General features: G+C 30.7%; 2 protein-coding genes across 3 annotated transcripts; one reads left to right on the forward strand and one right to left on the reverse strand.

Annotated features, from left to right (window-relative positions):
- Positions 1-4,558: 4,558 nt before the first annotated feature.
- On the reverse strand, positions 4,559-6,279 carry LOC118061992 (uncharacterized). 2 transcript variants are annotated; one of them, XM_073409198.1, is made up of 5 exons: positions 5,899-6,279; positions 5,452-5,554; positions 5,107-5,268; positions 4,668-4,880; positions 4,559-4,621 (listed from the first exon to the last, which is right to left on the reverse strand). In XM_073409198.1, exons 1-4 carry the CDS (start codon positions 6,177-6,179, stop codon positions 4,716-4,718), a joined length of 711 nt encoding a protein of 236 aa, XP_073265299.1. In that variant the 5' UTR covers positions 6,180-6,279; the 3' UTR covers positions 4,559-4,621; positions 4,668-4,715. The 2 variants fall into 2 exon arrangements, with proteins under 2 accessions (XP_073265299.1, XP_034931544.1); XM_035075653.2 differs by having other exon boundaries at positions 4,559-4,880.
- A 2,598-nt stretch (positions 6,280-8,877) lies between these two features.
- LOC118061991 (E3 ubiquitin-protein ligase ATL23) lies at positions 8,878-9,922 on the forward strand. The gene has a single exon (XM_035075652.2). It carries the CDS (start codon positions 9,232-9,234, stop codon positions 9,763-9,765), a length of 534 nt encoding a protein of 177 aa, XP_034931543.1. The 5' UTR covers positions 8,878-9,231; the 3' UTR covers positions 9,766-9,922.
- The last annotated feature ends 13,059 nt before the right edge of the window (positions 9,923-22,981 follow it).

The following is a 22,981-nucleotide window of genomic DNA, read 5'->3' on the forward strand; positions in this document are numbered from 1 at the left end:
AAAGTCATTAATTTAAGTTCCACAAAATATCGATTACTAGAAACTTACATAGTCGTTAATTTTAGGATTCATGGAATTAGTCGAAGTGCCCATAAATTGACCCGAACACCCATATTAATCTAAAAAATAAATAAATTTTATTCTTAAAAAATTTTAATAGTACATATCTTATCTTATACTAATTTAATACATCCCAAAAAAAAAAAAACTTGAAGTTTTAATATTTTTATTTTAATTATTTATTTTTTCAATATAAGAATATCTTTATACCAATTTATTTATTAATTAAGAACAAATTTTATTCATGAGAAATTTTAATAGTACATATCCTAATTTAATACATCCATGAAAATAAATTTTATTTTATCATTAGATTCGAACTGTGAATATATATTTTAAAATATCAATTTAATAATTTTTAAAATATAAAATAATTTACAAATATTTTAAAAACAATAACAACTAGCTGTCAAAAACTGGCGGTGACAGCTGAAACTTTTATATTATTAGAAAAGGGAAAAAGCTTGGGAAGGACAACATGCCCGAATCGACACTGTGGGAGATTCGCCCAAATAATTCCACGGAAGATCTGTGTGTTTGACTTTATCAGCAAAGTGCTATTCCCCTTCTATGCCCTTTACTAATGCTATTGCTTCTGGTCTTGGACTCTGTCAGCTCTGGACATCCCGGGCTTGCGGCAAAGCCCACGGCTGTAATGGGCTGAAAACCCAGTCGTATTTCTTTTTAGAGTGTGTTTGATATTGCGGTAGCTGTTGTTGTTGTGGTTTGAAAAAAATTTGTTTTATAAAAAATATTTTTAGTTGAGGTTATTTTGAAAAAATAGATGTTTGGTTAAAATTGTGGTTAGAATTAAGGTTGAAGAAGAAGTAATTTTAATGTATTTAGTTAAGAATGCTTTTGAAATTGAAGTTATAAAATAATTTTAAAAAAAATATATATTAATATTGATGGTTTTTAATTTAAATTTTATGGATTTAACTATTACTATTACATCATGAAATAAATCACACTTAAAAAATTACTTTAACAAAAAAATTATCTACAATTTCATTACGTACAAAATTCATCTAACAAGAACTATAAAATTAGATAAAATATTATCAAAAATAAAATTAAGATTACACTACGAGTAAATTAATTTACCTTAAACTAATTTAAAAAAAAACAAAAAAAAAATTATTTTTCACGTGAATAGTACTAGTGAAATGAATTAACTATATTGGTAAAAAAAAAAAAAAAAAAAACTGTTTTCAGCTAACAGTGGAGACATGCTCCACTGTTCATTGAATAGTGCATGCCTCCATTATTTTAAATAATAATAAAAAAAACTGTCTAATAAACAATTGAGGCATGCTCCAGTGTTCATTGAATAGTAGAACTGCCATGCAAAAAGCAGTAATTTGCTGCTTTTCATCTTTCTGCGGCGAGAACACAATAAAGAAGGGATCCACGCACAGTAAACTTTTTTTTATTTAACCGAAAAACTAAGGAAAGTGTGTTTGTAAAAAAACCGCAACTTTTACTAGTAGCCAAACGGATTCTTATTCTTTACTTCGTCCTTCGTGAACAAGGCATTGACTGGAAGAAAAGGTAAAAAGTAGCAACTTGAGTGCTAAGGTGTCTGTGAAGGTCTCTATCATGTCATGTCGCAAGAAGCAGCCAGTTCCAATTCCAATCCACTGTAGAGTAATCATAAACAGAGTATTATCATAATTAAGCACAGACCATTTTCAGATTTTTTTTTTTTAAAAAAAAAAAAACATCAATTCAAAGTCTTGATATTTGATAGTTTAATTATTTAATTTTTTAACACAAGAATATCTTTATACCAAATTATTTATTAATCAAAATTAAATTTCTCATCCTACACTGATTATATATATATAATAATATAATATATATATATGTGTGTGTGTGTGTGTGTGAGAGAGAGAGAGAGAGAGAGACAGAGACAGAGAGAAAATAAAATTCATTTTAATACTAAATTCACACTTATAAAGTTAATATAAGAACCAACCTATATAGGGTAATTAATAAGAAAGATTGAATTTTTCACGATAGTGTGCAAATAACACAATCATATGAATAAAAACAAGCATGTTTGATATTGTGGTATATAATATTTTTTATTTAAAAATATATTCAAAAATAATTTTTAAAATTTTTTTTTTTTCTATTGACACATTAAAATTATTTAAAAAAAAATCATTTATTTTTTTTTCCATATCAAATATACTTTCAAAACACATTTAAACATACAGTTTTGACAACAAAAACAGACAATAACAACTGCAACTTTTATATTTAAAGAAAGGCAGGAAAAAGGCCTAGCAAGTACAACATGGAAGGAGCTACGCTGCAGGAAATTCGCACAAATAATTCCACATCAAAGGAAGGTCCGTGCGCTCGACTTGTCAGCAAAGTGTTATTCTCTTTTTATTCCCACTACTAAAGCTATTGCTTTTGGTCTTTGTCAGCTTCAGACATCCCTAGTTTGCGGCAAAGCCCACGGATCTCCTTAATGGGCTTCAAACCCAGTGCAAGCTCACAAGTCCAAATGTTTTTTATGTCCCTGCCGGAGAATTTTACTTGATCACGATGGCCCAACTGAACTGATTCGAATAGTTGAATATTTTTTATAGTTAATTTACTCTTCAGTCAATAAATAATAAATAAGATGTGAATATTATTGATCCAAAACTTGTCCTAACACATGTATCTGTCTTACACGTATATATGGACTCCTTTATTTTATGTTTAATAATAAAAAAAATACTTAAATAATAAATATTCAAATAAATTCAATGAATAAGATAGAATATATAAATTTTATATCTAAAAAATAATAAATAATTTATTAATACAGTAGAAACTTATCTTTGAATACCCTTGTCATTCTCCTTGATCGGCCAAAGTGTTATTTGAGAGAGAGAGAGAGAGAGAGAGGTGGGCTTAGACACTTGACCATTTTTGAATTAAGAATATCCTCAACCATAAAACCAGAACATAATCTCAATTGATCCATGGCTTCTGGGCGATATTGGAAAGAAAAACAGAAAATATGATCCTTCCATTGAAGCAAACTATGTTTCCACGCGCTCAAATGTGACTTGCCGTGTGATTCTTGGCAGAGGACTGGTTGTATCATCTTTGAGCGTGGAATAGATGGAAAAACCTCGCTTTTCATGAATATAGAACCACATACACTACTATATTTCAAAATGAATTCTCCTCGTACAGATTTGAGCGTGAAAACCCTGCCCTAAATGGCGATCATCCTTCACATGGATTCTCACTCGAATTCAGGACAAACCAGTCCTTGTTTTGGCAACCGAATTGAGGACAAACAAACCACTATATTATATTCTTTTTACTGTAGTCTCCCACCACAGCTATAGCAGTAAAAAACGATTCCAAAAATCTTATTTCCTTCTTAAAAATTATCAATTTAAATCTTATAAATTTTAGAATCACTAAAAATTTATATAATTATTAACTTTAAAAACCCGTAAAATTAATTAAGATATATATAAACTGACTTGAATATCTATATTAATAAAAAAAAAAATTCCTTGATTTACAACCAGCCTTCTTAGCCAGGGCGGAGCCTTCAAGGGACTGCAAGGCTGCTCCTCTTCTACTTTTTTTTTTTATTAATATATATAATTTTTAATTATTTTTTCAGGAAAAAAACAATTATATTTTTCTATTTTATCTTGAAACGTTAACCAAAGGAAGCCTTAAGTCTTATAGCCCCTCCAAAATTATCCAAATAATTGATTGGCTAGTTATCTTTGCTAGAAATTAGGTGGTAATCCTATACAAGGAAGTACAGTAAAAGCCAACTAATTTTTTCCCTATAAAATATATACATATAGAAATCTAGATACCAATCCTTGAACAAAACCATCTATTTCTTTTATATAGTTCTTTAGTTTCCAATCCATGAATCCTTTTCACTCTAATTTTCATTTACGCAAGAAATCTGGAAATTTTCAGAAGGAAAGCATTACAGAAAGTATATTCTTGTAATGAAAAATCAATTGAGCTTTTTATTTATTAATTTTTGAAGAAGCCATATAGTTTGAAAGTGCTTTTTTTTTTTTTACTTTCTCTTTAAATCAAAGCATTTAGTCGCGTTTGCCTTATTTACTTGGCACAAGTATATCAAAAATAAAAATGTTATCTCTATTATATCATAAATTCAGCCCTTAGAAAGTTGTATCTTAGCCACTGGCACGTTGAGGCTGAATGGGATAGTCTACGAAGACAAGTCTCTTCTTCTCAAAGGAAGCTCAAATCTAATCCGGTCTTGCATGCTTACTCTACAATTAGCCATAAGGTTGGATTCAGGGGGGGCCCTCTACCCCCATGGCCCCCCTCTCGTTGACGAACTCAGACCCTCTGACCTTACTTAGCTGCCTGAGGGCTTAGGTACCATCGATCAGCTACTAAAAGGAGAGAACACAAAATTGTCTACTTAACAAGGATCTACAAATGTGTTTGGAAGATGCTCTTGCTTTGTTAGAGACAGCCAAGCAAAAATATAAAACCTTTATTGCAATACCATTAACAGTTACAGGCAGACAGGCACAGAGATACAGGAACTCAACACTGTATAGCACTGTGTTGATTCTTTCTTCTACACAGACAAACATGTAACGAAGTGCCTGAGGTCTTTCAAGCCATACCCTTCATATGAAATGGGGAACATTGATGCTCTGACTACTCTTTGCACCAGCCAATGGATCAATAATGCTTCTCCAACCATTGTAATCCAAAGGAGAACCAGCATCAGGCAAAACAAATCCATTGACAAAAAAGAAGGGAGTGCCAAATACCCCTCTTGAAGTACTATACTGCATGACAGAAAGTGTTGAATAAGAACAGTGTTCACAGAGAAGAAAGTGAGAACTTGTAACGTGCAGAGAATTGCAATCTATGAGCAAGGTGTTATTTTACGGAAATTACAATCCGAAAACAAACTGCAGGATACAGCAAACATTGGTTCTGGCACACTTAAACATTCTATACTCTATACTATAAACTTCGCATCAAGGCCGAAATCAGAAGATGCCATCTTACCTTGAAAGAAACCCTTGTTTTCAGATCAGTTTGTCTATCATTAAAACCGGATTCGAAAGCAGAAGAATAAGAATTCCCAACTGCTACAGTTGCAAACTTCACGATTTCTTCCACAATAGAAGTTTTTGACAAATTGCTTGTTTTGGCATTATAGAACTTCTCCTGAATTTAAAACACCCAACAAGTTAGTTTGCATCAAACTCAAATATCTAAAAAACAATTCCGCCCATTTACACTATCCATGTTTAAAAGGAATTGCGTTTTCAAAGGGCTGAAAAAAAAAAAAAAACAAGGGCAATCAAAAGAAGCAGTCACCACTACTCCATTAGCAGAGAAAATTCTAACCTGATGCTTGAAGAATTCCTCCAACAAAGGGAATGTAAACGAACTATTGAGAGTATTAGCGATATGCAAAGCACGAGAAGAAACAAATGCATTGTCATGGTAGCTGAAATGGAAAGACAAACATATCAATTCAAGAGAAAATTATGATCGGCCAACAATAACAAAATAAACAGAAAGCATCACTCCCAAGATCATTACAACTATAAACAAACGCTATCTAATCCATAAAATCTCAACAAGAGTCAACATATTATGCTTAGTCAAGGTTAAAAGATCAGTAATGAATGAAGTTTCTTAATTGCCCAATTGTAATAATACCAATCAACACAATACAGAATTGGTCTTCAATTATTTATTTTTCCAGTTTCAGAAAAAAAAACAAAGCTATGCTGTACACAATTGCTGTTTCCCATTTTTGTGATAAAGAACAGGGAGAAGATTACTCACGGTAAGGGGAGGAGGTGAACGACGAGCCAAACACGAGAGCCGTAGTGTTTAAGGGCTTCTTTGAGAGGTGGCCAGGAGTCTCTGGAATCGGGGCAGACAGGGTCAAAGAATGCTTCGACCAGGATGGAGTCCAAATCACCTTGGCGATTCTCGTACACGAACCCATCGTACCTCGCAGGTGGCAAATTCTGGGATTGTACGGTCAATATAGACAAGTTAACGACAGGTAGTAGCATGAAGGAGAGGAGCTGAGTTAGAGTACAACGATGTTGTCTCTGCATCTTTTCTGGTATTTTTCTGTTTCGTCTGGTCTTTCGAAGGGTTGGTGCTTCAAGAATTGGAAAGATGCACTCACTGTGTCGTCATTCGTCCACTGCACGCTCTGTCATTCACTTAGTTGTTTTTTGGGCTTTACTTAGATTTGGGAAACTCTTCCTAGACTTGTTCGTTGATATGCTTCTAGGCCCAGTGATGTTATGTACCAGTCTAGGCCCATCACAAGTTGAAAAATTTCCTATATGTAAGATTGAGCCCATTAAAAATTGAAAATTAAGCTTCATTTTTGTTTTTTAACAGCATTGTCAAACAGAGCAATTCTACTATCATTCATTCTCCTCTCATTTGGAAATGCAAACACTGCGTGAAAGTACAGGAATCCACTTTACTTCAACAGATTTGGCTACCGTAGCTTCCAAAAAATTATTATTTTTTACATGAATTCATATTAATGGTATTAATACAAACCCTGTGATCAAAAATGGATCTTTAATGGCCTCTGTACCAATTGAGTTTGAGTGTAGCCATGTCCAGAAAAAATGGGTTTAATAATATATTAGACATATGTTATTCTAAGCTTAACATCTAACTAAACCTAAACATATAGAATGCATATTGAATTTAGTAACTTGCAAGATTTATGTTGCTTTATACTCAGTATGTAAAGCCCGGCCCTAAAACATGCTAAGTTTGACAACTTATCACCGCTTTGGCTTACTCGCACGGTTTTTATTGACGCGAGCCCAAATTATTACTCATCTGAAAGAAGTGTGATGCATGGCAAAAAACGCATGGTTACAACATGGTTTGACTGTTGAGTCAATTCATAATTTAATAAAAATTTCACCACCGATGTGGGTCTTCACAATAAATAAAGGAGTCCGAGATCGGCACAAACCGATCAGTAAGTGCTCTGATAAAAAACCAGGTTATTTTTGCAACAGTTATCCTGGTTAAAATTTCATGCTGTTTTAAAAAAATAATTTTATTTGTTTTGGGCCTTATTCACGGTTTTATTCCTGGTGACAAGCTCACTTTGAACCTGACGCCCCAAGACTTTACGATGTTGAGTTTAATAACAGCACTACTAAAAAAAAGACATCCATGTTGTGTTTGATGTCGTAAATAATTATTGAAACTAAAAATATCAGTTTGACAACTTATCATTATGGCACATTAAAAATATATTAGATTCATCAATTTTTATTTGAATATATAAAAACGATTCAATCACACTTAAAAAATAATTAAAAAAAAACATGAGCATTGTGTGGCCGCGTAAACAAAATGCTGCAGTTAAAGTTCACTTCAGAATCCATAAACACTGATAGTACGTTGATATAGCTCAGTCAAGTGGCCATCACTGTTCAATGATCCATGACTCAACTACCAAGGATCATCAGAATTTGGCTTGATTGATGTGATATCAGAAAATACCCCTTAAGATCCAATGTTTTATCATTTGCCTGTGCTTCATTGATCACGCAATAAAGTGCTTTTGAATGAATAACGAATGTATTCATTCACATTCTTCTAATGACAATCACCTTAATTAATATAAGAATTGAATCGAGCAATTTTAATTTTAAAATGTTTAATTTAACTGGAAAGTTTTATATTTATTATTTAAAAATTATTAATTTAAATTCTTATAAAGTTTTAGGATCGTAAAAAATTTATATAATTATTAATTTTAAAACCCATAAAATTAAATTAAAATATACACAATCTAACCGAACATTTTATTAATAATAATAATAAAAAAAAAAAAGCATCAAGCAATTCTATCTATTTCCGATCTAACATGTTTGGTAGGAAGACTAACCTTGAAAATTACTGCCACTCTTTTTATTATTATGGCTGTCAATTACTACGACGGGATCGATCATGGCATCTCCAAGTGTCAGTTATTAAACTCCTCCTCCTAGAGTAAAGTTTATGGTAATGAATGAAATAGGTTAACCTTAATATTTTTAATAATAAAATGACCTTATTTAAACAAAAAACAACAAGTTCTTGATCAATTTGCAAGTCAACTCAGATTTTTAATAATAATATTGTATTAGATTAACTTTATTTTTTGTTTTTATGAACCTAGCTAGACCTATTCAAGTTAAGAATTGACTGTCAAATTGTCGTGGATTCTAAATCTTAATTGATTCTCATTTAATTATAAATTTCTTTCTTAAATCTACCTCAAGTTCTATTCATGCACATCATCAATTACTGTCAAGTGTTTTTATTATCATGGCTGTTAACTATCCTAATTAATTATGCCCCCAAATCCTCCAAAATTACTGTTTACTCCCTTTTAAACATCATCGGTTTATTTGATATTTAAATACATCATCATAAAATCCCATGGGGCCAAAGGAGCAATAAGTACACTCAAGAATTGTGAACCATCAAGCCTGAGAGATATAATCCTGTTTTTTTTCAGAAATTATTAATTTAAATTTTTATAAATTTTAGAATTAAAAATATATATGATTATTAATTTTTAAACTTGTAAAATTAATTAAGGTACAATCAGGCTATGATATTCATGACAATAATAATAAAAAAAAATTCGTGAAACCATCAATCAATCGTTGACATTGCCAATATATATATATATATATATATATATATATATATATATATATATATATATATATATATAGAGAGAGAGAGAGAGAGAGAGAGAGAGAGGCCATCACTCAACGAAAAGTGGATCCCAATATGGAGCTAACTATACTGAGATCATCAGCACACAGAAAAAAGGGAAAGAAGAGGCGTAGCATCGGTTACTCTCTCTCACACACACAGCTGTGCCGTTTCAATATATTTGCTTGGCAACCACGAAACGCGTCATCGATCTACAACACAGCAAAACCAGAAGCAACCTTACCACATCTTTCTCCGTTCCCAAGCCGTGACCCCTTCACATTCTCTACATAATTTCTTCCTTCAAATTCCACGTCATCTTCCAAAAACTTTCCTCCTAACCCCAAACCTCGCCACCTTCTCATATTTATATTCCATTTTATTTCCTCTGCTTTTGCTAAAGCCCCTATAATGCGCCATGGTGTGTACAACACACCCTTCACACCGCCTCCCATTCACTCTCCCACTCCATCACCAACCCCCTTGAACTTCAACCCCACAACCACCAACACCGCCTCTGCCGTCACCTCCGGCCACAACATGCTTGTCTCTGTGTTTTTGGCACTTTTCCTACCATGCGCAGGCATGAGCGCTGTGTTTATTGTCTATATCTGTCTCTTGTGGTATACCGCTAATAATCAGCCAGAGATTCGTCTGCCCGTGAAGACTGTGACAGAGAAGGGATTGTCTTCTTCGGAGTTAGAGAAGTTGCCTAAGGTTACCGGGAAAGAGCTTGTCTTGGGGACTGAATGTGCTGTTTGTCTTGATGACATTGAAAGTGAACAAGTGGCGAGGATGGTTCCTGGCTGCAATCATGGGTTTCATTTGGAATGTGCTGATACCTGGCTTACTAAGCGTCCTGTTTGTCCTGTTTGTAGGGCCAAGCTTGATGCTCAGCTCTCCAGTCCCCCTCCTCCTCCTGCTCAAGAGAACAATACCTGTTAAGAGTTTTAGAGATGAATCTGAAGTTGATCATGTTTTGAGTTTCTTGATTGAGGCTTGTAAATGATGCAGTGTCTGCAGGACTTGTTAAATTTCCGGGTTTTTTAGGATACGAAGGATTCTTGTTCTTTATTATTTATATATGGCTCTTTTATATTTATGATCATGGATTAATTCTTTGTGATCCCTTGTTTCATTTTGTAATTAGCTAGGATTGGAACCACTTGGGAAAATGAAATTATACATGCAAATCATCATACCATGGTAAGTTATAAAATACTTATTTTTTTAATAACTATTTTCTCTCTAATCAATAAAATGAATAAAAAACAAATTGAATTCAGTAAAACAATATCTTTTTAAAATATATGAATTTAATTTGCTATAACTAAGTTTAATTATGTCATAGAGTTGGCTTGGAATAACCTGTTAAATAGCTCGATCAATGGAGACATTTGACGGAATTATGGTCCAGCTGTTTCCAACTCCCTGAACGAATATCTATCCCGTTGGCAAATGGGTTCGAGTTCTGACAAGAAAAACAAGCAACGCAACCAAAAAGATTTCAGTTTCCCTTTGTCTTGTCAACAAGTGGGGTTCAAGCTATCAAGTTCAGCTTTGCCTCTTGTCTTCTCTGGAGCCATGTCTATGTCTGTACAGTGTCTAGATACCAAAAGAGTCCCTGTACAGTTTTTCAAAATTTCAATCAGGACCCAAATGTCACTGACTAATGTCTAATAGCATGCATGCATGGAGGTTACTGGTGGCAGACAGGCGGTGCCTTGATTGTCGAAAAGGACACTTCTGAAACTACCAGTTTTAGATGCCATCGGTTTCCGGCTGTGTGTTTCCATATGTTCATGTGTATTTATGCCTGGGAATCTGCGATATTCATCATTCATTTGTTGCAGAGGCTCACCTGAATAAAGGCCATTATGCCCAGATTTTACCATTTACCTGGCCAGGGCCATCTGCCATAAAAGACAATCGACCCTACGCCACCCGCTCTTAAAATTGGTTAATGGGTAACGAATTCCATGTGAAAAGCCTTCAACAGAAGTCACAAGAGTGTTTTGTCCGTGTTAAATGGATTCCTAATTGCAATTTGGCACTGTCTGGTATGGAAAACTGGGTGCCAAAGGCGCTGATTGCTTCTGTTATTGTCTTGACAAGACAACATTCCAATAATTAAAATTGACTGTAGTTTTCTAAATGTTTTTTTAATTAAAACATGCATTGGAATAGTTACATGCATCTTAATTAATTTTAAAAATTTTAAAATTTAAAATTTTTAGTTATTATAAAATTTATAAATTTAAACCGGTAATTTTTAAGAACAAATCCAAAAATTAACTAGGTATCTTCGGAATTATTCTAAATTTGATATTTACATTACATATACATTTCGGTATTAATTGAATGGTTAATGTGGTTGCGACAGCATTTTGTAGGCAAAAAAGAAAAGAAAAGATATTTTTACTATGGTGCATCACGTTGTCGAACGGTGTATGTAAAGCTTGGACCACTGCTGCCAAACCTTCCTTTAAAGGGCAGTGTGCGCATGGAAAAGGATATGGCCAGCTATGTCAGTTGGTTCTGCGTTCACTTTCAGGCAATTCATCTGACAGAACCGCTTTCTTTAATAGTGGTTTTCCACCTATGCTGTTCCGTCAAATTATGGTTAATTTTAGTTATCAGCTTTTTTTTAAAAAAATAAAATATTGGCCGAATAACACAAATATATATATATATATATATATAAAAAGTAAAATAGCACAATTTATAATTATCTAGGTTTAAAAACAGGATATTTGTAGCTTCTAATAAACAATATCCAATAAAAAATATTAAATGAAAAAATAAGGTAGATTACAGAGTAGAGAATAAAAAAAATATTATAAAAATATTAAAACTCTAATTATAACACTATAATATTATCTAAAAGATCTCAACGATATTTTTAAAACTATAAAGAAAGTCATCAACATTAAACCGAGTAGGATATATTTATCGTAAAAAACAAGTGAGTCATTTCTTTTATAAATAGTAAGTGTGATCCACTTTATTGTTGTGAAAATTCTGATGGTGTTAATATTATTATATTAAAATTTTTGTGTGTTTTTAAGGTTTTTTTTTTTTTATCTCTTCTTCATATAATATTTTTTATTAGATACTGTTATTTTGAATAACAATAAATTATAAATATTATGTTTTCTAATGATGACATGTAAAAATTATCTCATTTTATTTTTTTCAATCGTGTCGTTTCGCTAATATTTTTAGTTTGCTATTCGAATTTTTTTATAAAAAGAACTTATAGACATTGATAGCAGAGTCTTGGATAATTTGAGGGAATTCATGTAACTCGTAGGATTCCACAGCTAGCTTGCAAGTTGCAATATCCAAATTAGGAAAGTGTGTAAATAGACGGTGAATAAGACTCGGGGGCCTGTGAGGGTCTTGGAACTTCCACGAGTGTCACATCAATTGCTATGCACAAAAGAGTGCTCGCCACAAGCAGAGGCCACTAATCACATGGTGCTCCATCCATGGAGGAGTTAATGCGGTGGGTGAACAACCATGCCACGGCTGACCTAAATTAAGATTTTCAAATTACTCGTGACTTGAAAACGTTTTGTTTCGAATTCAAATTAAAACAATAGAGGAAATTGTATTTGGTGTGTACTCTCAAACCTAATTCAATTAATGCAAATATTAACTAAAAGCATCAAGCTCAACTCACTTATGATTAAGCAGAAATAAAAAATGACATTTGCTATAGCAATTATTTTTTTTAATTAATATTAGTGGCCCGACTAACTTGCATGAAACTCAATTAATTCTACAGGCCTAAAATTAAAAATAATATAAGCCTTTGATGATTTCGGGAAGACTCAAACTCCTAATCATTAGAAAAAAAATCTAATATATGACTAATTAAGTTATTAAATTTAAATTGAATCATGAATTGAAATTATTAATTAAAATTCACAAAAAATATCTACTTAAAATAACAAGGTTTGAAAAATAAAAGTTACGAATTTTAAACCGAGTTAACTTATATCACAAGTCAACTTTAAATTTTAACCAGCTTACTCATATAAAATTATTTCTTAATGTTTTATGAAAACCGGACCAATATAGATTCATGATAAATTAACAAAATTAATTCGAGTTCTATAACAGCTGTCAGTATCAACAAATATGCCTCATATAATATTATTAAATAATTTACTCATTTAAAAATATCAATAATTAACAAAATTAATAATAAAAGTTTATAAAAGAGGAGGGAGAGGCCTAGCTTGACATTGAAGGGGGAGAAGAAATAATACCTCCCTATACATAAAATCGTGTGCAGTCAAGAGCCTAAGTTCATTAATGTTCCTTGCAAGTTATAACTACCTATGCGTACCAAATGGTTCGTGGGCCGTGGCATGGAAAAATCTGGACTCCACAACATTCCAATTCGGTCCTTGTAGATTCAATTTAACCCAATATTAAATTCAAAGTTTCCCAAAGTTTGAGCATTTTTCATAAATAGCGGAGGGGAAAGGAAAACTAATTAATTTAAAAGAAAATAAGTTTTGTTGCATTTTTACTTCTCATTATCTCACAAATCATTGTCAATTGAAATAGTAATTTTTTAAAATTCTTAATTTAATCCTCAATTTTTTTTGCACAATTGCTTTTTTTTTAATGATGGGTTAAATTTGAAAGTCAAGGGACCGAGATGAAAGTAATAGGTAAAAGAGGTCGTAACTTTGAATTTCATACGAAAACTTTGTTTTGATTCTCATATTTTATGGTTTATAGGTGATTGATTTCTTTGGTTATCGAAAACTCAATTTTAGTGCAAACATTCATTTTTTTTTTCTAAGAGAAGAGAGAGAGGATGTTAAATTCCAACATAGAGAGAAAACATGGTTGTTGGCAGCAATTTTAGACATCAGAAAAGTTGAAATCAGTGTTAATGAATTCCATTTCATGAGGGTAGTTTCGTTTAGGTGTTTTGTTTTCTTCTACTTACTCAAGAAGACATACATGGCTACATGAATGTTTTCTGATTCAATTTATTTCGGGTTTTTTGAGTTATTTTTCTAGTTCATGAATAAGTTTATCAAGGTATTTGGAGTCGAAAATTAATAAAAAATTGGTTTTAAAGCCAACAAAATTGAAGCCCTTTTTTCCATCAACTAGAAGTTGCTAGATTCTACAAAAAGTGGAAGAGGCGTCATTTGTTGCTGTTTTTTTTTTTAATGTCCATATAGGTTAGGCCACCAGAACCACAAACTTGGGCTCCTGTAGGTGTATTTTTTTTTTTTTTTTGCTATTTTATATCTAAGTTAAAAAATTAATAATAATTTAGTTCATAAGCTGGATTGTAGATTTAACAGGTTAATCCATAACATTAGAGATATTTTTTTTGAATGGTTTTTTATATCCCTCAATGTAAATTTTTTTAAAAAATACAATTTTATTATTTGTTATTGATGTTCTATTTTTTTATCAGCTCAAACCTAAAAGATTACAATATCGCTATTGTTATGAATGAAACATGCCCATCATAGTTATGGCTAAAATTTTTAGACGGTAAAAGTAGAAAAAAAATCTGAAAATAGCTAGAATAAAAATTTTAATTGTTCGACCAAGAGCCACACCCTTACTCTGGAGAACTATATAACTAAAATTGGAAAATTTTAATCCATTAAAACCGAGTTTGGAATTATTATTGTCATTGTCATTGAGGATAGGGCAAGTATTTGGAGGAGGGAATATGGTAACCCATGACTCGAATATTAAACGAGGGAGGTGGTGCCGCCCGGACTCTCCCGGGCGACGGCAAAGGAAACATAGTTTAGCCATGACTATATAGGCAATCTGTTGGGCTACACTTAGACCTGGCTAAGTTCATCTGCGGGCCATGTTGAATAAGTAAAAAGAGGCTTGAATAAAGCCTTTGGGCTGGGTGTGAGAAATTTCTTTGTTTACATTAAAAAAAAAAACTATGAAACTTGATTTTCTTCTCCTTTTCAAACCAATTTTGACTTTCTTCCGGCACTTTGACTTCTATATAGCACTAGTAGCTGTGAGAAAACTAATTAAACATGTTTTTTTGGGATTTGTTTTGTAAGATTAATTATTTTTTCATTTATGGTTTTAAATAATGGTGAAAAAAATTGTGGTTTTTATGATAGGACTAGTAACGGTGCTTCTAAAGAGTATTATTATGATATTAATGTTTATAGTAGTAGCTGTGATGACATTAATAATAATATTGATCGTAAAATAATGGTTTATTGTAATTATAGCGATGGAATTATATATACAAGTGATTATTTTAAAAGTGGTGATAGTTATTATAACCGATGATAATAATTGTTGTTGCGGTTATGACGGTGTTAGAGTGTTGACTATACTAAAAATTAAATGTTGAAGTAGCAGTTACATGTGCTAGAATAATGACTGTATTATAAATAGTTAAAAGGGATTACTGTGGACTGCACTGTGCAATCCACAGTAAAACACTGATCCCAGCTGTTTTTTTTTTTTTTTTTTTTTTTTTTGTTTAATGGATATTTTACTGATCCCTGTTGTTTTATTTTTTGTTTTTTGTTTTCTTTTGTTTTACTTTTTGCTTTTTTTTTCTTCATTTTTTCTTTGTTTTGTTTTAATGGATATATTTTTTTAAAATTTTGTTAATGTTTAATTTTTTTGCATTTCAAACTTTTATAACACGCATTCTGGATTTAACAGGTTAACCCAGATTTTTTTTTTATGGTTTCATAGGTTAACCAAGTTAATTATGGGTTAACTAAGATTTTTTTTTATGGTTTCATAGGTTAACCAAATTAATTATGGGCTAACCCGTCAATTTTTTTTTTATGCAATTATCAAACTTTCATGACGCGAATCCCTGGTTTGGCGGGTTAACTTAGTTTGAGGGTTAACCCAATTAGTTCATATTTTTTTTTGTACTTTTTGCTTTTCTTTTTCTTCATTTTTTCTTTGTTTTTTTTTAATGGATATTTTAAAAAATAAATTTTTTTATTAATGTTAAATTTTTTTTTATCTCAAACTTTTATAATAAACATTCCAGGTTTAATGGGTTAACTCATGTTTTTTTTTTTTTTCTGGTTTTCATTTCCACAGACGCGATTCCTTAGGTGTTTTTTATTTTTCAGTTGTCTTAGTTTTTTTAGCTTTTTTTTTATGTTTTTTGGGATTTTTTTTACTTCTTCCTTTGTTTTTTTTTAACAATTTTTTTTTGTTTAATTTAGTTTATTAATGTTTAATTTTTTTATTTAGTTGTCATACTTTCATAACACGATTACCGGATTTAACAGGTTAACTTGGTTTCACAAGGTAAAATATAATTTTTTTTTTGTTTTTTATTCTTTTTAATTAATTTTTTTCATTTAGTTTAGTTTGTTAATGTTAAGTTTCTTTCTATTTAGTTATTAGACTTTCATGACACACATCCCGAGTTTCACGGGTTAACCTGGTTTCACAGGTGAACCCAGTTAATTCTGGGTTGACCCGTTAATTTTTTTTATTATTATTTTTATAAATTTTTTTGTTTAATTTAGTTTGTTAATGTTGATTTTTTTTTTTTATTTAGTTATCAGACTTTCATGACACAGATCCTGGGTTTAACAGGTTAGCATGGTTTGACGAGTTAACCTAGATTTTTTTTATTTTTAATTAATTTTTTTTTTATTTAGTTTAGTTTGTTAATGTTCACTTTTTTTTTATTTAGTTACTAGACATTCATAACACGGATCCCGGTTTAATGGGTTAACTTGGTTTGACGAGTTAACCTGATTTTTTTTTTTAATTATTTTTTTCGTTTCGTTTAGTTTGTTTATGTTAAATTTCTTTATATATAGTATTTTTTTCTTCTTAGAGGTTTTTTTTCTTTTATTTTTTATTTTTAATTAATTTTATTTATTTAATTTAGTTTATTAATATTAATATTAATTTTTTTTCTAAGTAGTTTTGGCAAATGCCTTTAGTTTTTTTTTTTTTATGCCTTTGACTGTGGACTGCACAGTGCAGTCCACAGTGAAAAGACTGATGATTTTTTTTTTAATTAATTTTTTTCATTTAATTTAAATTGTTAATGTTAAATTTTTTTTCTATTTAGTTATCAAACTTTCATTACACGCATTCCGGGTTAGACAGATTAACCTGGTTTGACGAGTTAGCCCAGTTAATTCTGGGTTAACCCATTAATTTGTTTTTTTTTAAAAAAAAAAAATCATCAAACTTTCATGATACGAATTCAAGGTATGGTGGGTTAACCTGGTTTCAAGGGTTAACCCAATTAATTCATATTTTTTTTTCTTTTTTTCATTAGTTTTTTTTTTCCTGTTGGTTTTTTTTTTTTAACTAATATATTTAATTATCACAGTTTTATGACACGATCTTGCTGCCAGACCCACGTCCAATGTTATTGGATTTGGTATTGTAGTTCAGACACTTTTATGCTAAGGGTTATCCCAAGTTTAATGTTATAATTAATATTATAAACATTACTCTTGGATCAGACGATGCAACCAAAACTAAGACTTTTAAGTATAACTTTATAAAAAAACCTAAATCTTTTAGATCTTGACTATTTTTAAAATACAAAAAATAATTGACTCACGGTATCGCGCGGGGTATATAACTTGTTGATAACTAAATGATAACGGTAAATGACGTTGATGATAGTTATTGTGATGGTTGTTGCAATAATTATAATGATATTCACAATGTAAATGATAATAATAGAATTGATGGTAAAAATAATTGCTATATTTAAAGTTAAAAGATGATAGGGAGTATTGGTGACTAGTGATAGCTATATAATAATTGTGATGATTATTGTGGTAATAATAAGTAATAAAATTGAACATGGTAAATTAATAATAGAGTGAAATATTATTTTTAAAATATCTATATTCAAACTAACACTACTTAAAAACTGACTAGAAATATTTGAATCGACTTATTTTTAATATCCATTTCACATGGAAAAATAAAAACTATTTTCGTAATAACTAACTTTATCTTAGAAAACACAGTAAGGTCCAGTATCAAGTATGAACGCGTCATCAAACAACGAAGGACAACACCACGTGGTGGGGATCGGAGCCAACACGCATGTACCTATAGCTGTCATGCAATGTCACGAACTCCCATCAATGACTTTGCCTTTTTGGCTTTTTAGAAACTGGAACACGGCATGTTGCTAGACACGTGTGTCTCGGTCCTAGAGCTCTGGGCTACATGGTGGTTCCCAATTCTAGATTCGAATAATTGAGGTGATTGAAAGCTAACCAACCACCTTCATACGGCAACATGTGACACCTGTCCTTGTTCTTTACATGTGTCTCCATGTCGTACGGTGTCTTTTGTTTACTTGGGCGCCTCGTCTCTTTAAGGAAACCAGATTTTCTCACGTTTGGATTTCGAAGAAATCTCGTGCTTCAGCTTCCTAACTCCCTTTTTTCTTTCCTTCTCTTTCTTTGCTCCCCCATCTTTCCTTTTTGCTCTTCGGCGCCGGGGAGAGCGTCGAATAATCCGGCTATCGCCCGAAAAAATCAGTCCGGGGGGAGAATGGGTCACGAGGAAATATTTTCTAGTACTCTACCTTTCTTATTTATGTTGTGAGATCTCACGGAGTTTTTTTCATGTAAATTAGTGTTATGTGACATTATTTAATTACTGTTTTCGAGAAAAAAGCGGAATGAGAAAATAATTTAAAAATATTTCTAACACTTTATATTCATGCTTTTTTTATTCAATTAAATATATTTCCTCCCTGTTTGTGTCTGTTACTTGTAAATACAACCTTAAAGATTCACTACCCCATCAACGGTCATTTCATGAAGAATTTGTTTTCATTTATCTGTGACTCTATCGTGTCATGATATGAATTGAGCGATGAACGGCTTTTCTTTTTGTAAATGGATTTCTTTGAACGCAATCATTTAAAACTACATTAGGACACTTGTTAATTATAACAAGTGCATACTTTTATAAATTATCAAAAATCTAACTAACCTAGAATAATTATTTCCTAACAATTTTATTTATTTATTTATTAGACTAATATAGTTCATAACTTATACTTGATCGGTGAAAATAAGCTTACAATTAATATATGCAAAAGATCTTATTTGTGAAAGTAAATATCTTTTTAGAAAAAGAAAATATAAGAATATTAAAATTTATATGCAGTAGATAATTAAAATTATGAACATTTGCTTTGAACGTCTTTTTATATATTTATAGCTCATGAGTCTTATTATTTTGATAATAGGAGGGTCTAAAGCGTAATCTTACATTGATAGCATTTAATGAGGGATAACTATCCCTTAGATCAATATTAGTAGTTGATGGGAGTATGGTAGGTCCTCGAAGGACTTTTATATACCTAAAAGATGCAGGGAATTTAGAGTCCAAAACGTCAAATGTAGCTAAACCTATGAATGCTGAATTTCCCCCCAAGGTTAGACCCAAGGGAGGCTGGCCATTCCCTCAGACATTCAATTGTCTTGCGTCTATCATATTTGCTCAACGCACATTGTCTTGGATTTGACTGACAACCAAGTCTAAGTGCCTTGGATTTACTAGCACTGTTTATTTTGTTCAATACATATGGGATCATTGACTAATTATTTTCTGTCGGTATTTTTCCTATACCTAAAATACAATTCACTTCTCATTTGCACTATTTATTACTATTCATTACATAAAGAATCATCGACGATTAATGTATGTCGGTATTTTTCCGAGAGCTAAAGTACCGTTCATTTGTTACTTTCGTTGTTTATTACTGCTAATTACATGCGAAATCACCAAAAGATGAAAAAGGTAGGTAGCGATAGTTGGGCGGTTATTGAAAAGTTTTGACAATTAAAATTCTCAACTAGATTTTACAAATGGATACACAAATGAAAAAAAATTAAAAAAAAATAATATGTAATTATCCGTCAGTAAAACCATCGATAAAAAAATCTCATATTGAAAAACCATAATCCCTAAAATCAAAATAGACGAGCATATTTCTCTTTTTGTATAGCTTCTTCTCTTCTCCACCCAAATCTTCATTTTCTTTTTATTTTCTCTCTTCTTTTATCTTCAACCCGTTATCTTATTTTCTCTTATTCTTAATGCACTGGTATGTCTTTTTTCTCTTTCTTTTCTTTTCTTTTCTATTTATTTAATGACTTGTTTATATATTTTTTTTCTCTTTTCAGGCTTGGGAAATCTCAACAGTAAGGTAAAATTCCCCTTTTTTCTTCTTTTTTTTTGTTTTTTTTTTAAAAAAAATTGTTTCTATTATAAATAATTGTATAAATTTTATTGATAATTTTTTTTTCTGCTATTAATAATTAGATAAATGTCAATGGGAATTTTTTATTTTATTAAAACTGTTTTTTTTTTAATAATTGTATAGATGTTTGATGGAAAATTTTTAAATTTTCATGTCTTTTAATGATTGTACATAGATTGTTAAGAGTTTTTTTTTTTAATTTTCTATTATTTAATGATTGTATATACATTGTTGGAATTTTTTTTCTACTTTTCTTTTTTATGTTCTTTAATGGTTGTATATAGATAGTTGGGGTTGTTGGAATTTTTTACGTTTTTACTTTATTTTTCTATTATTAATATGGTTAGCTAATTGATATGTTGGTGTTAAAAAATATGTTTCAATTCCATGAAAAAATTATTAATAAAAATAAAAAATAAAATAAAATAGTAGCCATCATAAATAAAAATTTTAAAATAGCTAAGATAATAGTTAGGATAATTGAATTGTTATTGATATAAAATATTGATATTACTAATCCTCTAAGGTGTTTATAGTAACCTCCTATAATCATTTCACAAATGGTTGTAGTAAAGTTAATTGAAAAATTGGTTAAGTTAACATTATTTAAATTATTCAATTGATATGGATTGAAATAAAATCAACCGGTTTGTTGCATTTCATTTTAAATTATTGTGTATTTGCAGGTTTAAATTTTTTGAAAAGTTTCTCTTATAAGGGAGGTGCAACTAGTTTTTTTCTTTGAAATTAGAATGCTTTACAATACCTAATCCTTTAATTTTTGTGGATATCTGGGGAAAATTCAATAACAAGTTGTAAAACAATATTGCTGGTGGTTCTTCTCGTAGCACTTGTAATGACCATTAATCATTAGGTGCCGTTTAAGAACAAACATTTAAGACACATACTTTAAAGTGTGATGCTAGTATGTTGAGGGCCCCCTTCACAACATGATGCACTTACATTGAATTAACATGCTTAATGAAAGAACGACATTTCAATGCAAATTTGTTTTCCCTTTACATCAATATGTTAATAATTGTTTAAAACATAATTTCAATCAACGAATGCAATTTCATGTTGATAAATACTAAGGTTGTCAGAACCATAACTAAGATAAAGAAATTGAGGATAAAAATTCCATTATTTCAATGGAGTTAGGTTTTCAAATACCTTCAATGAAAACATAGGGATGATAATTTTCAGTTCGGTTTGGTTTTTATCAAAACAAGTAATGAAAATTGATTTTTTTTTTTTAGAACAACTGAAATCTGTTTTGGTTATTTTGGGGAAAAACCAGTTCAAAGCGGTTTGGAGTGGGTTTTTTCCAGTTTTACTTGGTTTTTTTCGATTTGGGTTCGTTTGGTTTTTCAGTTTTCGGCTTATAAAACCAAAACCGAACCGATCAGTTTTTTTAAAATTCTAATTGGTTTTTTTTCATAGTTCAATTTTTTTAGTTATTTTTTTCTGGTTTTCTTAGTTTAATCAGTTTTTCAGTTTTTTTGCTCACCCTTATGAAAATCTATGATTGATGCATGGTTCAAAAGGTTAAATGTTAATGTTAACTAAAATATTTTTTATTATGTTAATTCGGCTAGTTTATTATCTTTTTAATGAAACTTTTCTTGTACAAATTTTAACTACAAGGAGAGATTTGAATGGGACAGAGCTGACAACGCTATTGCAACGAGGACTTAAGAGAATCTCACTGTAACTAGGTATAATTGAAATGAAGATAAATTTTTTTTAATTTTTTTATTTAAATTTTATTATCTATTTACTAAAAAATAATACATCTGTATCATATAGGTTGCATGTTGTTTTGATACGAGGGGTAAATAAAGTTTTAAAACATATGGGAAAAAGAGACCTTCCATACTGAAAAGAGGTGGCAATTTTGAGGAAATTTAGACCTATGTACATCTCAAAGGTCGTGTGGGTTGCGTGATTTTTAATACAAGGAGTAAAAAAAAGCCAAAAATATGGTAAAAAGGTCTTCTAGGATGGAAGGAGGTGATAACTTGGAAGGATTTTAAACCTTTGTACATCTTAGAGCCGTGTGGGCAAAATATATCTAGCTCATGGTGTACGATCGTTTCTTGTAACGATCACACTTTGATGCGGAGAACCAAAACCAGCATGTTCACGGTTCCATTACCATACATACTGACGACTCCTTTTCCTTCGTTTTGTTTGCAAAACTGATGGTAAGATTCTTTTTTAATTACATCCATTTTTTATTTGTTTTTCTTTCTATAAATATATTTAACTATCAACAATTTTTTGTTGTAAATCACGATTCTTAGACTCGAACCAAGCCCAATTAAGCTTTTTATGGAAATACACGTGTGGATTGATAACTGCTAAAAAAGGATGCAACAGCTCGTTGATAGCTGAGCTTAGATGAGATCATAGATAAGTGATATATATTCTTTTTTATATTCACCTCAAGGTCCAGGTGAACACTCTCCTTCTTCTCCTCCGACGCTTTTATTTTTTATTATTGTATTCGAACTCTGAAATGTTTAAATTTATAATAAATATTTGAATTTTATATTATTTTTTAAAATTATTTTCTACTAATAGTTTTTTTTAAAAAATATATTTTCAAATTATTATTGACAAGGTTACTGGTAGACATAAGTTAGTCAGTACATTTTAGAGAGTTGAAAAATAATTATTATAAATGTCACTAGTACTATTTACTCACTAAAGTAATAATAGAGATTCTTTTTTAATTACATCCATTCTTTATTTGTTTTTTTTTCTTTAAATATATTTAACTAACAACAATTTTCTATTGTAGGCCACGATTCTTGGACTCGAACCAAGCTCAGTGAAGCTTTTTATGAAATGCATGTGCGAATTAATGGACACCTAAAAAATGTGCAA

The sequence above is a fragment of the Populus alba genome, chromosome 5 (assembly GCF_005239225.2).
Source record: "Populus alba chromosome 5, ASM523922v2, whole genome shotgun sequence".
Taxonomy (NCBI): Eukaryota; Viridiplantae; Streptophyta; class Magnoliopsida; order Malpighiales; family Salicaceae; genus Populus; species Populus alba.